This window comes from Lichenostomus cassidix, chromosome 11, assembly GCF_008360975.1.
Source record: "Lichenostomus cassidix isolate B80296 chromosome 11, HeHo_3.0, whole genome shotgun sequence".
NCBI lineage: Eukaryota > Metazoa > Chordata > Aves > Passeriformes > Meliphagidae > Lichenostomus > Lichenostomus cassidix.
Window position 1 is genome coordinate 7614547 of NC_139492.1, and position 14218 is coordinate 7628764.

Genomic DNA, 14218 nt, shown 5'->3' on the forward strand with positions numbered 1-14218 from the left:
GGGGGAACACCATTACATCCCCTGCGTGTTTCGGGCCCTCACTTGGTCCCAGGAAAACGGGGATTGGAGGAATTTGTGGAGTTTTTATGGCTTCTGGCCTGTTTACAGCAAAGACTGTCTCTGGCAGTGGGTTCCCCAAACAGCCCCATACCGGCACTGCTTTGGCCAGGATAAAGACATTCCTGTCATTCCCGGGAAAGGGCTTTCCAGACCCAGTCACGGCGGGTTAATTTTAACAGCCAACCCTCCAGGATGGGCGAGCGGTGGCTTCTCAAGCCCTCCATTTTCTCAGGGTGCTGAGGGGTACCTGTTGCTGGACCCCTGGGTCATTGGCAGTGTGGTCCAAGGGCTGCTGCTGGTCCCAGGTCTCTGCCTCATGCCTGCCGAGCTTATTGCTGCTGAGCAGCCTCTTTCCACACTGAGGGACTGGGTTTATGGAGAGAAATTCCAGCTGCCTGCCGGAGTGCTGAGCCATAATTGTTTCCTTATGGGTGGCTCTTGACCAGTGCAGTGCAGAGCAGTGTGGGCATCATCAGCTTGAGATCAGGACTACTTTTCTGGCAGGAGGGGGGAATAGGTGGCTCGGGCTGAAACCCTTGCCCCAGCTGAGCGTCATTGCACTGTGAGGGGTAGGGAGGTCTGTCGGGGCTCAGCCTGGCACTCCCAGATCCTGGGACGCTGGGGCTGGGACCTCGGGATGGCTGTGGGAACGGTTCGCCTGCTGGCAGGCCCTGCATTTCCCATGGCTCCCTGATAATCGAGTGCACTGAGACATTTCAGAGCTGCCGCGTAATCACCGCGGAGGGACTTCAGCCTCCAGTACATCTTGGAGGGTCAGGAAAGCAGTGGGGATCAAACACCCTTTGGGGAGAGGCAGCTGACACCTCCAGAGCTCTGGGACTGCCCCCGGGCATCCCATGCATCTCCAAGTGCAGTGTCCTCATATACTCTCTGGGATTCTCCTGCTCCTTACCCAGTACCCCAAGATAATCCCTGCCGCCACGGGAGCAAACCCCGGTGCCGCCCCCACCAGTCCCACATCTCCAGGCATCCCTCGGATCTCCCTCCGCTGTAGTCCTGGGGCACCCGGCGCAGCTCCCCGACCCCGCTAAGAGCATCCCCGAGAACCACCGGGGCTGCCCCCCGCCCCGTCATCCCTGCGCGCCCTCCGGGCTGCCCGCAGCCGCTCCCGGAGAATCCCTGGGGCTGACCCCGAGCATCCCCCCGCTGCCCGCAGCCCCCAGCCCCGCGGCGGGCGGCGCATGTGCCGCGCAGCGCCCGCCCCGCCCCGCCCCCGCCGCCGCCCCGGGCCGGAGCTCCCCGCGCCCCGCTCGGCTCCGCGCTCCGCTCCGCGCCGCTGCCAGGGGGCGGCGGGTCCGCGCAGCAACCGCGGAGGGCGAGAGGGAGGGAGGGAAGGAGGCAGGGGGGCGATGCCCCGCCCGGCTCCGCCGCCGCTCCGCCGCTGTGCCCCCCCCGCCGCCGCCGCCGCCCGGGCGCCGCCCGCCCCCCGCCGCCGCTGAGCCTGGCCCGCCGCCGCGGCCTCCCCCGGCGGCGCCGCCCGCCCCGGGCTGCCGCAGCGCCGCGATGGAGACGGCGGAGAAGGAGTGCGGAGCCCTCGGCGGCCTCTTCCAAGCCATCATCAACGACATGAAGGTAGGGGACCCCCCGACCGCATCCCGGGTTTGCTGTCGTGACAGCGCTCCCCCCGCTCCGCCCTGCCAGCACCCAGCTCCCCCGGGCAGCCCCCGCGCTGCCGGTGCCGGTCCCGCGGTGGGTACCGGGGCTCCGCTGCCCATCACGGAGATGGAGATTGGAACCCCGCATCGGGTATCGGAGCCCGAACATCAGCCCCGCAGCGAGTGTCGGGGTCCCACAGCGGCTGGTGGAGCCCGGCACGGGGTGCCAGAGCCCCACATCAGCCCCTTACTGGGCATCGGATCCCTGTGTTGGGCATCGGAGCCCTGGAGATCTCAGCCCCCACATCAGCTCTATAATCCACCGCTGGATATCGGAGCTCTGCCCCGGGGATTGCAGCCCCACATCATCCCCAGATCCATTACTGGCTGTCGGAGCCCTGTTCTGGGTGTTGCAGCCCTATATCTGCCCTGGTATCCTTCATTAGGTATCAGAGCTCCATTTCGGGCATCGAGGTCTCACATCAAGTGTCAGAGTGTGGCACTGAGTGCCAGAGCCCCATATCAACCCCGTACTGGGCATCGGGGCCCTGTGTTGGGCATTGGAGCCTGTACTGGAGATCCTGGCTGTGTATCAGCCCTGTATCCATCCCCAGGTGCCAGAGCCCCTTGTCGGGTGACACAGACCAGATATCGCTGCCCCTCGCCAGGTGTCACTGGCCCCACGCCGGGCATTGCCACCCATTTCAGGCATCGGGTTGTCCCTGCCACCCCCTGTGCCCAGCCTGGATTTCTGCAGGACCCAGCGGGGTTGACACCAATGGAACAAAAAGGTCTCCCAGCTCCTTGATCCCATTTCCTAACCCAGAGAGAGGATATTGCCTCCACCCTCCCTGGGAGCAGGATGGGGCCATGTTTAAAAAAACGCTTTTTTGTGTTTGTTTTCATTTCAAAAAAATAAATTAAAAATGCTGGGGGGCATTTCTGGCTAGGAGCTGAGTGGGGAGGAGGAAACCAGCCATGTTTCTTCATCTCAGGGGGCCGAAATTCCCACAGTCAGCTCTAGCGCTAGGGTTTAGCCCTAGTAATTTTTGGGAAGCAAAAGCTCTTCCTCCTCCTCCTCCTCCTCCTCCTCCTCCTTCTCCTCCTCCTCCTCCTCTTCCTCTCTTCATGCTGCAGACCCGTCCAGACAATGCTGTCATTGCCAAAGCAGGGGAGGGGGGATAAAAAAAAAATAAAAGCCTTGCTGGGAAGGAGATTAACCCCTTCGAGGGGCGGTGGTGGCTCCACAGCCGGACTGGCTCGGGGCTGGGAGAAAAGCTCCCGAGAGAAAATCCCAGCTCTCCCCCGGGCTAGTGGGAGACGATTGTTGGGGTGATCATCTCCCTCCCCCAAATGCCTTCACCCTCTCCAAGCAGCCTGGCTGAGTCCTACACCCCCAGGGGGAGGTGGGGGCAGCCCCTTCCTCAGTTTCCCCCTTCCCCTGCTGAGGCTTTGAAGGGGATAAGCCAGCCCAGAGCTGTCACCTCCCAGTGACATGCCCAGCACCATCCGGATGCGGTTGCACTGGGAACCCCTCAGCCGAGGAGCCCGGGCTGGATTCAGTTTCACGCCATTTGAAGGTGGGAAAGATGAAAGAAAAATAATGAAAAAGAAGGAAAATCCCACCACACTACTGCTGGGGCTCATGCCCTGTGCAGCCCCAGCCAAGTGCCAGTGGCACCTGAGGGTGCATTGTCCCTATCTCCTAGCCACGTGGGTGTCCTGGCATGGGCACTGGGGGACAAGTAACTCCCTGCTTGAGCTGCCAGCACTGAAGGGCAGTGATGTGCTTATGATCCTATGACTGGGACCCCTGTGCTGGTCACAGAGCAAAGGGACCTTCTTTTGGTGATGAGTGGCTTTTTCAGCACCCCTTGGCCTGTGGGTGGGGAGAATTTGTTTGTTGGTGACAGTTCCCAAACTGGCTTCATTCCTGTTGCCTCTCCCTGCGTGCTCGGCGCCCCTGACTGACCTTGGTATGTCCTTGTCCCCATTGTCCTCTTTGCCATCCTCCTCTTGCCTGGCATCACAGGGAGTTGGGGGTATCATAACCTGCTCCCTTTTACAGGGGAGCCTCACTTGCCCTGCCCAGGGTGGCCAAGAAAGGTGGCCCAGGGACAATGTCCTAGGAATGGTGGCCCAGGCCTCTGGCAATGACAGTCCCTGGAGACCCACAACCAGGGAGGCACTGCTGCAAGTGGTGTGTGAAGTGGCACCCTCAAACCCTTTCTTTGCTGATTCATGAGGAAATAGGGGCTTTCATGATCCCCAAAAAACAATACTGGGCTGGTCTCATGCCCCCTCAATGCAAACCTTGTCCCCAGAGCTGCCACCAAGCCATAGCGCCCATGGGGATATTTGGTGATGTCCACGCCCCAGCCTAGTGGCTGCCATAGGGGAGTTTCCAGATGCTTGTCACTGCTATCGGATGGCAACACCAGGATAGCACCAGGATTTTGTCACTGGGACAACAGGACCAGGACTGACCTTGCTAGAATAGCAACACCGGCATGGCTTCACCAGGATGCTGACACCAGGACTGGCCCCACTGGGATGGCTTTGCTGGGACAGTAGCACTGGGACCAGCATCACTGGAATAGCATTGGAATGGCCTTGCCAGGATGGTGGCACCTGGATAGCTTCCCTGGAATGATGGCACCGGAACTGGCCATGCAAGGCTGGCACTGGGATGGCCTTGTCAAGACAACACCAGGATTAACCTCACCAGGACAACATGGACTGGCCTCACTGGGATGGTGACACTGGGATAGCCTCGCTGTATGGTGGCACCAGGATCAGCCTTGTTGTGATAGCACCAGGATGGCCTTGCTGGGATGGCTCTGCAGCTGGCATTACTGGGAGAAACCTCAGTGGAATGGCACCAGCAGGGTCTTACTGGGACTGGCATCTCTGAGGCTTCACTGGGACTGGCTTCACTGGGACAGCACTAAGATAGCCTTGTTGAAACAGTGGCATTGGGACAGGCCACAGATGGCCTCGCTGGGACAGTGGCACTGGCACAGCCCTGGGATGGCCTCACTGGAATGGTTGCACCAGGACAGCCCTGGAATAGCCTGGCCACAAGGGCAAATGGGACTGGTCTTGCACGGATGGCCTTGCTGGGATGGCAAGACCTCATTGGGACAGGACTGGGATGGCCTCCCAAGTAGCTGTGCTCTGTCTCCACACAGCTGCCCCATTCAGGGCTGGGGGGACCTTAACCTCCCCTCCTGTTGGTCCTTGGGCTCTGGGGAGGTGAGGACTGAGGCTCCCCTCCCAGCTGGGGGGCTGGAGCTCTCCATGATAGTGGGTTTAGCCATCAGTGCTTTTGGGGGAAACTGCAGGTGCTGGTGGTACCTCCTCTGCTGCTGGCTAGGGTCTTAAAGCTTTTTCTTTTCATCCCCTCAAATTTCCAAACTTACAACCTACCTTGACCCCTGTGAGGAAGAGATCACTCAAAATCCTGAGGTCTCTATGGTCTATAAATTTGGGTGGCCAGACCAGAAAGGGAAGAAAACAGAAGAGAAAAAGGTTATGCTCAGCCTTTATTAGCAATCAGAGAAGCTACTGAGCTGCCCTGTCTCTCTGTACCAGTGCAGGGGGCACCTGCCCTGTCTGGGGAAGCAGTGCAGGGGATGAGGGGCTCTGTCTCTCACCATCACCCTTCCTCCTTGCAGAGCTCCTACCCCATATGGGAGGATTTCAACTCGAAGGCCACCAAGCTGCACTCCCAGCTCAGGTGAGTGGCCAAGGGGAGGGTGGGACATGGGGGATCCCCTCTCCTTGCTGGCACATCCCAGTGTGTCCCACGCCCACTGAGCTCCCCCCTCACTCTCTCTGCCCCAGGACCACGGTGCTGGCCGCAGTTGCCTTCCTGGATGCCTTCCAGAAAGTGGCCGACATGGCCACCAACACCCGAGGTAGAGTCCTCTCTCCTAAGGGTGGGTGTCCCCAGGCTTGGCTGGGCAGGGGGACAGGTGGCAAGTTTCCCCTGTGGGGTGTCCCCTGCCCACATTGCTGGGGTGGACTTCAAGCAGCAGCTCCACCATCCACAGAGAGATGTCCAACCTGTTCCCACACCCTGGGAAGCAGCATTGGAAAGAAGGAGTGGGGAGGGGGAAGGAGGTGGGCAGCCATGTGGATGCTACTCCTCACCACCTATGGGTGCTTGGCTACATTTTCTCATGGGGCTGGGACATTCAGGGTGGCTCAGCCCTATGCCATAGTCCCCTGCACCCATCTCTGCCCCCTGGGATGCACAGTCCACCCTCCTTGTCCCTGACACCCACCTGGGAAGTTCCCAGGGGTGTCCCAGCTGCTCCGGGGGTTTCCAGGGAAGGGGAATTAACCGGAGGGAGATTCAGGAGTCCAAGCTTGACTATTTTGGGGGCAAACCCCAACTCACCAGGGAGGTGACTGAAGAGCTGAGTCTGCATATGGGGGTCCCCCATACTGTTGGGGGGTGAGGAAGAAGGATCCCCGGACCCTCTCCGGGTGCCTGCTGGCAATGAGGAGCCACTTCCCACCGCTTGGCTTCTGCCAAGCAGATGGTCCTGGGCTGGTTTGCAGACTGGCGGCATCCAGGCCATCTGGAGCCACGCGAGGAGGAGGAGGCAGCAGCTTGAGCCAGGATCAGCTTTGCCTCCAAACCCACTAGCCCACTGCACTAGGGGGATTAGGGCTCCCCCAGCTCCCCACCACCCCAGGCACCCACAGCGTGGAGGAGACATGGGGTCAATGCTGGGGACAGCTGAGGACCAGCACCACAGGAGTCAGCGTCACCCTGTACTGCTGCTATACCTGCAGGGCTTCTTGGGAGGGTGGGAGGCAGAGCAACAGCATGGGGAAACTGAGGCACTGGGTGGGGGCTGGCTGTTGGCCTTGCACAGCGCGTGAGAATCGGATTAGGAGCAGCAGGAGCTGGGATAAGAGCATTAGGAGCTGGATTAGGAGACTACCCCAGTGCAAGAGAAGGGCCTGGCCCATGGGTTCCCCTATTTCTACAGCACTGGGGGCCTGAGGAGCATCCAAAACTCCTGCAAAAAGGTGGGAGGCGTCTTTGGAGGCTTTTTTAGGGGAGAGAAGGGCTGAATGTCACTCCTTAGTTTGCACCCAAGGATTTTAGATTGCTGTTTGTCCTGGGATTTGCCAGCACCACTGCCACCATGTGGCCATCCTTAGGCTTCAGAGTTAACAACGGTTTCACCTAAAAAAGATGTTCCTGCTTTCTGCTGCTGGCAAATATTTCCCACGAGGAGTTTGGACTCCATTTTTATCCACTCGGGGTTGTGCCTGGAGGTGTGGGACAGCTGATTGCCTGGAACTAAGCCAGAGTACCTCATCCCTTCCCTTTGCTGGCCCCCCAGTGCCAAATTTAAGACAAACCAGGAAAAAATGGGAGTAGGTTCTATTTTCAAAGCCTCCAGGAGGGATATTTAGTGTTTCATTTATTAGTTAGTGGATGGTGATTTATTTATTTTGCGGATTAGTAATGGGATAAAACAAGCCACCCCCAACCCAAAGGGTCCCCAAAGCCCAGCACATTCCAGCACTGATCATCCCTGTCATGAGCCACCCTGCTCCCATTGTACAAACTGGGCTGGGACTGGTGTGGGGGTGTCCCTTTGTCAGTGTCACTTTGCTCCTTACCAGGTGCCACAAGGGACATCGGCTCGGCGCTGACCCGGATGTGCATGCGGCACCGCAGCATCGAGGCCAAGCTCCGGCAGTTCACCAAGTAAGGGGGACCAGGGCCTTGGTGACACAGCTTGGCAGGGCTCACCCCTCGCTGAAGAAGGAGATGCTGGATGTTGGCTGGGCATGGGATGCGGGAATGGCTCCCCCCCAGCTCCGGCACTCTCCCACGCACTCTGCTTCTCTCTCCCTGCTCCAGTGCCCTCATGGAGAGCCTGATAAACCCTTTGCAGGACAGGATTGAGGACTGGAAGAAAACTGCCAATCAGCTGGACAAGGACCACGCGAAAGGTATGGGGGGGATGGGATGGATCTGTGCAGGATGGCTGTGCAAGGCAGGGGTCCTCTCTGACAGCACTTCTGTGCCCCCAGAGTACAAGCGAGCGCGCCATGAGATCAAGAAAAAGTCCTCTGACACCCTCAAGCTCCAGAAAAAGGCTCGCAAAGGTGAGAGGGGGTCTCCTGGGGGTGCCCCACCAGCCCCTCTGCAGCACCCCCAGCCAGGGCAGGTGTCCTGGCTGTGGCACTGCCAACTGGGGGGTGGGCACTAGGGGGGTCCTGCTGCCCCCTGCAGAAAGGGAGGTGCCAGCACGACCCCGGGGGTGGCAGGGAGGCGGGGCATGCGCCCCAGCCTTCGGCCTCTTTTCACACGTTTTCTCTGTCTCCTTCTCTCTTCCCTCCCCTCCACATCCTTCCTGTAGAGCTACTTGGTAAGTGAACCACTGCCCCCCACCACCGGCCCCCTCTCTGCTTCCTCATCTGCTCCCTCCAGTCCCCCAGCCTCTGTCTGTCCATCCGTCCATTCGCTCCCTGTTCCCACCCTCACCCTGCTTTTAGCTTAGCTTAGCCTGCACCCCACGTCCTGAGGCAATGCCAGCCCCACCACGGGGCAGCCGAAGGGGTCCTCTGGTCCCAGGTGCCAGGGATGGGGATGGGGTGGCAGAGGAGCCCCATGCCCAGGGCTGCTGTGGGGTGAGGATGCTCCTGGACCTTCCAGGGATACGGGCACAGTGGGAGACCTGTGGTATCTGCTGGGATGTGAGGATGGGGTGATGTGCCCAAGCTGGGGAAATGGCCTCAGCTTGGAAGTGGGGCCGCCAGCAGACTGGGGAGAGGGTGTCAGGGGAGCCCAGTGCTGACAGTGCCCCATCTCACAGGGAAGGGGGACCTGCAGCCCCAGCTGGACAACGCGCTGCAGGACGTCAATGACATGTATCTGCTGCTGGAGGAGACAGAGAAGCAGGCAGTCCGCAAAGCCCTCATTGAGGAGAGAGGTCGATTCTGCACCTTTATCACCTTCCTGCAACCAGTGGTGGTGAGTGCTGGGGACCAAGGGGGCTGGGGGTTGTTCCTGCTGCCCAGTGTGTGCTGATGTTCCCTGTTGTCTGTCCTCAGAACGGGGAGCTCACCATGCTGGGAGAGATTACCCACCTGCAGGGCATCATCGAGGACCTGGTGGTGCTTACCGCCGAGCCCCACAAGCTGCCCCCCGCCAGTGAGCAGGTCAGCAGGGGCAAGCCAGGGACAGGGGAGCAGGGGAGCACCTCTGAGAGGGACTTAGACCCCATTTTTCCTGCAGGTGATCAAGGACCTGAAGGGCTCTGACTACAGCTGGTCCTACCAGACCCCCCCATCCTCGCCCAGCAGCTCCAGCTCCCGCAAGTCCAGCATGTGCAGGTATGGTGGGGTGGGCTCCACACCCAGCCACCGCCAGGAAATCCAGCCCTCTTCATTAACCCCAGTGGGCTAACGATGCTTACTGCTTCTGGGGATGCTCACAAGGTCCATAAGGACTTCTCATGTCCATATGGCCAAGTGGCTCCCATTAATATGGAGGAACTGGTCTTGGCACACTGGGCAAGGCTGGTGGACCTGTGGGGCAGGATGGGGGTCTGACACATGCCCTGTCCTTTGGGGTTTGGGGATGATGTGAGCTGTGCATAGGGGTCTGGGGGCAAACATACCACCTCTGTCATGTTCCCCAGCCTGTTCCCTGCCACAGGGCCACCCCAGGAGGAAAAGGGACACCCCAGGAGGACCGCATGCCTCAGTTTCCCCAGGTCGGGGTGTGTGGCAGGGCGCTGGCCGTCCTGCGACCTCCGAACCTCTGTCTTAAATTCTCTTTTCCTTCCTTTGTCCTCCCCACCGGCGTGTCCCCGTCCCCCCGGCGCCCCCCCAGCAGCGTTAGCAGTGCCAAGGGTGGCATGGCGTGGCCCGGCGGGGCTCAGACCTGCTCACCCAGTTCCACCTATCGCTACCGCAGCCTGGCGCAGCCCCCTGCCGCCGCCACCCGCCTCTCCAGCGTCTCCTCCCACGACTCCGGCTTCATCTCCCAGGACGCCGCTTATTCCAAACCACCTTCCCCCATGCCCTCGGACATCACCAGCCAGGTACAGGGAGGGTGGTCAGTGCTGCCCACCTCTGTGCCTCAGTTTCCCCTCCCTTAGAATGGGTGGGTGGTGCTGGGTGTGACACGAGGGTCCAGTGCAGATGTGATGAGATCCACCCTCAGGAGTGTTTCCAGCTGTGTTGGCATCACGGGAAGTAAATACTGGGACTATTGAGGGTGCCTGCCGTACTCAAGGGCATCATGGGCCACATGGCAGAGAAACTCCATCTATGAATCCCCCCAGGGATGAGGCTCAGGTATCCCACTCCCCGTGCCAGGAGAACAGGGTGTTTCCCAATCACTGCAGCCCCATAATACCCAGTTTGTGCCAGTCACCCACCAGGCAGCATGGAGCAAATGCTGCACCATCCCCAGTGCCAAGGATGCTCCAGGATCCCCAGGGAGCTGCTATTCCCACCTGCCTGTGCTAACCTGGCATCACCAACCCAGCAAGGTCCCTACTCCCCAAAATACCTGTTGGCTCCGCATGGCTTGGGGCAAGAAGGGGGAAGGGTTGGGGTGGCATATCATCCCAGCTCTTGACCCCGCTGCCAAGGTCGCATCCTGCTTGACATCCTGCATCTGCCACCAGAGGGGAGAAGGGCTAGGCGCCTCACTCAGCCAGGGAAGCTGTGGGTGCTGCTCTAACTGGGGTCGTGGCTCTGGCTTTGCTTGCTAACTGCCTCTTCTCTCCCCCTCTGGCTCTCGGCTCGGCACGGCACAGCAGAAGTCCTCCAGCTCGGCGTCCTCAGAGGCCTCTGAAACCTGCCAGTCAGTTAGCGAGTGCAGCTCCCCCACCTCGGTTAGTCCTTGCCACCCCACCAGCGTTGCATTTCACACATGGTTCCCCCCTCACCTCATGGGGTTCAGCCCCAGACCCTCCCCTCCCTCCCTGCATGGGGCAGAGCATCCTGAGCAGCACCCGTGGCTTGACACGGGGGACATCAGCCTGAGACCCCTCCTGCCCCACTCCTGGTCCTGCTGTCACCAGCATGAATCGCATGCCTTGCCCGTTGCAGGACTGGTCCAAGGCTAGCCCCTATGACCAGCCGGTGGTCCCTACCCTGCAGCGGCGCAAGGACCGCGTGGAGCACCTGCGGGAAGCCGAGATGGGCTCTCCTGCTGGTGGCTACCCGGGCATCGGCGGCGAGGATGCTCCCAGGCCCCGGATGTCACCGGCTACAATTGCTGCCAAGGTACTGGCTGCAGCAGGGAGGGCACAGAGGTGGGGGGCTCTCAGGGGGCTCGCAAGAGAGGAACCAGGGTGCTGACAGTGCCCCTTGCCCCCACAGCACGGGGAGGAGGTGTCCCCTGCCGCCAGCGACCTGGCCATGGTCTTGACCCGGGGCTTGAGCTTGGAGCATCAGAAGAGCAGCCGGGACTCACTGCAGTACTCCAGTGGCTACAGCACGCAGACCACCACCCCATCCTGCTCTGAGGACACCATCCCTTCCCAAGGTACTGGCCTTGGAGGTACCTGAGACCACCTGAAATGGCACTTAGAATGGGGGAGGGAACAGTGGAGGCTTTGGTGGTCCTGGGGCACATCTGTGTGCTGTGGGTGTCACAGCATTGGGCTGTGGTCATACCATGTAGGGACTGGTGGGTGCCACACATAACCACAGATTTTCCTGGTTGTCTGGCTGTTCGCTGGGGCTCAGTGGCTACAGATGTGCCAGGAAGTGCCGTGACAGGTGATGGCTTGTGGTGATGTGTCTGTGTGCAGAGGTTGAGCACAGGTGGAGATGGTGGCAGATGGTAGGTGATGGCAGCAGGGTTGGTAGTTGGAGATCAAATAACCACATCTGTCATCACGTTGGCATGATGATGGCTGAGCCAGGTGTGAACATGTGCTGGTGACGTGGAGTTTGGCTGTGATCATGTTGGGGTGGCTGTGGTTGGGGTGGCTGTGATGGTGACAGTTGGGTTTGGTTGTGATTTCAGTGTGGTGGTTGGGGTGGTTGTGGTTGCATTCCAATGGTGATGTTTGGGTTTGACAGTGACCAAGTTTTGCCAGCAATGATTGGGACAGTAGCGGTTGTGTCAGGATGCTGGCAGTTGAATTCGGTGGTTGTTGCGCTGTGATGGAGGTGGCTGGGGCTCGCTTTGATGAGTTGAGCTTGGCCCCCCACTGTCCTCCCAGCCACACTGATGGTGCTGCCCCTCCCAGGCTCCGACTACGACTGCTACTCGGTGAATGGTGACGTGGAGTGTGACCCCCAGAGTGACTTCGACAAGTCCTCCACCATCCCACGCAACAGCAACATCGCCCAGAACTACCGGCGGATGATCCAGACCAAGCGTCCTGCCTCCACCGCCGGGCTGCCCACCGGCACCAACCTACCGGCCGGCACTACCCCAGGGGTGGCCACCATCCGCCGCACGCCCTCCACCAAGCCCTCGGTCCGCCGTACGCTCTCCAACGCTGGCCCCATCCCCATTCGACCCCCCATCGTCCCCGTGAAGACCCCCACGGTGCCCGACTCCCCTGGCTACACTGGCCCCACGCGGGTGGGCAGCGAAGAGTGCGTGTTCTACGCCGATGACGCCTCTCCGAACCCCCTGGATTTTGCCAAAGCTTCGCCCAAGCGGCTGAGCCTGCCCAACACCGCCTGGGGTGGTGGTGCCATGGAGATCTCTGTGTACCCCGGGACCGGCCAGCACCTCTCCGCTGAGGAAGAGGAGGACCAACAGTTGGCTGCAAACCGGCACAGTTTGGTGGAGAAGATCGGGGAGCTGGTGGCCGGCGCCCATGCCCTGGGGGAAGGCCAGTTCCCTTTCCCCACTGCCCTCATGGGGTCAGGCCCCAGCGAGGAGACCCCCGCGCCGCCCCCCGCGGCCTCCATGGACCCCCCAGCCGAAGACATGCTGGTGGCCATCCGGCGTGGGGTGCGCCTGCGCAGGACCGTCACCAATGACAGGTCGGCCCCGCGGATATTGTGATGACACCCGGCCAGCGGGGACATGCCTGCCTTGGCCGATGGACCCCCGGGGACAACCGCTGCACCTCCCCAGGAAGCCCACCCGCCGGCACCCGCTGCCCTATCCCTCCCCGGTGCCCCCTGCTTCCCGCCCCTCTGTCTCCTCCTGCCCTGCCCTCTCCCTACACCCCTCCTTCACTTGTTCTCTCTTTGGCCCTCTTTCTCCTCTTTTCTTCCTTTTCTAATTTCCTGTTTTATTTTTTCTTTTGGTTTTTAATTCTTATTTGTCACTTTTCCTTCTTTCTTACTTTCTTCTTTGTTTTCCCATTTGTCTTCTCTTTTCCTCTTTAACTCTTTTTCTCCTCCCTTCTGTTTTCCTCTTTTCTCCTTTCCTTTTTTCCACTCTTTCCCTTTGTTTCTCTTTTCCTTTTCCCCTCTTGCTTCCCCTCTCCTCCCTGTTTTCTTTCCCCCGGGTGCAGGCGGGTGGCCCCAGCCGCAGCAGGAGAGGACGGTGCCAGCAGGGCCACGGCAGCAGCCACGGAGCACCAGGAGCACCAGGACTGGGGGGCCCTGGCCCCATCCCACCCAGCTGCCTGCTTGGGGCCAGCACAGCTCAGCCTCATTGCAGGGGGCAGAAGCAATGGGGTGGGGGGCGCAGGGGGGAAGAAGAAATGGGGGATGTGTGAGAGGGTGGGGGGACTGGGGGTAGAGGCACTGCTGTCCCCTTTGTCCTGGGGGGACACCAGGGTGCAGGGACTGAGGATGCTGAACCTCTTCTTTGCCCCCCCCACATGGATCCCTGTAGCCCCCCACAAACCCCCTCCGTGTCCCTCAGCACCCACAGACCCTGTGCAGGGGTCCTGCTGAGGGCTGGGTTTGGTCACAGGAGGTTTGACTCAGATCCCCCAAGCAAAGCAGCTGATTTCTGCCGGCGGCTGAGGAAAGCACAACCCCTGCCCCCCCGCTGTACATAGCCCCCTGCCGCCCCGCTGTCTGTCGCATCGCAGCCCCTCAGCCCTCCCCCTTAGGAATAACAATTTAGTTCTCCCCCTTTCCCCTTCTCCTGCCCAGAACCGCTGATGCCAAGTGAGAAATGTTTGGGTTTGAGGGAGGGGGGGTCTCTTATTTTGTACAGAAAACAAAAATTCCTTGGAAAAGAAAAAAAACTGACCTATCTTTCGACTGAAGTAACTTTTCTGGTGCTGTTGTTAACTTGGTCCTTATTCTTTTTTTTTTTAATTTATTTTCCCCTTTCGTATTCCCGCCTTTGCCGCCGCTTCCCCTCTCCCTGTCCCTCTGCCAAGTTTCTTTCTCTTCTTTCATTCTCTCTTTTCTTTTAATTTTATTTTAATTTTTTTTTTCTGGTGGTAATTCCCCTCTTTCCCCCCTCCCCCATTTTCCATAGTCACTGCTACAAGTAACGAATGCACTGTGAAGATTCCAGTATTAATAAAGGTTGTACTGTAATTAATAGCCTTGCCTGCGCTCCTATGGATGTTCTGGCCCCCTGGGGTCGCCCCAGTAATGAGGGACAGATG

At 59.8% G+C, this 14218-nt stretch overlaps 1 protein-coding gene across 11 annotated transcripts; it reads left to right on the forward strand.

Moving 5' to 3' along the window:
* The first annotated feature begins 1312 nt into the window (after positions 1–1312).
* Positions 1313–14151, forward strand: MTSS2 (MTSS I-BAR domain containing 2). Of its 11 annotated transcripts, none has more exons than XM_085071691.1 (15): positions 1313–1653; positions 5354–5415; positions 5523–5596; positions 7329–7413; positions 7570–7661; positions 7743–7817; positions 8072–8080; positions 8528–8685; positions 8766–8873; positions 8950–9047; positions 9550–9760; positions 10484–10561; positions 10779–10955; positions 11052–11217; positions 11903–14151. In XM_085071691.1, the coding sequence occupies exons 1-15, from the start codon at positions 1585–1587 to the stop codon at positions 12700–12702; spliced, it is 2262 nt and encodes a 753-aa protein (XP_084927817.1). In that variant the 5' UTR covers positions 1313–1584; the 3' UTR covers positions 12703–14151. The 11 variants fall into 11 exon arrangements, with proteins under 11 accessions (XP_084927817.1, XP_084927819.1, XP_084927818.1 ...); XM_085071693.1 differs by having other exon boundaries at positions 9553–9760; XM_085071692.1 differs by having other exon boundaries at positions 1314–1653; positions 10487–10561.
* Positions 14152–14218: the final 67 nt, after the last annotated feature.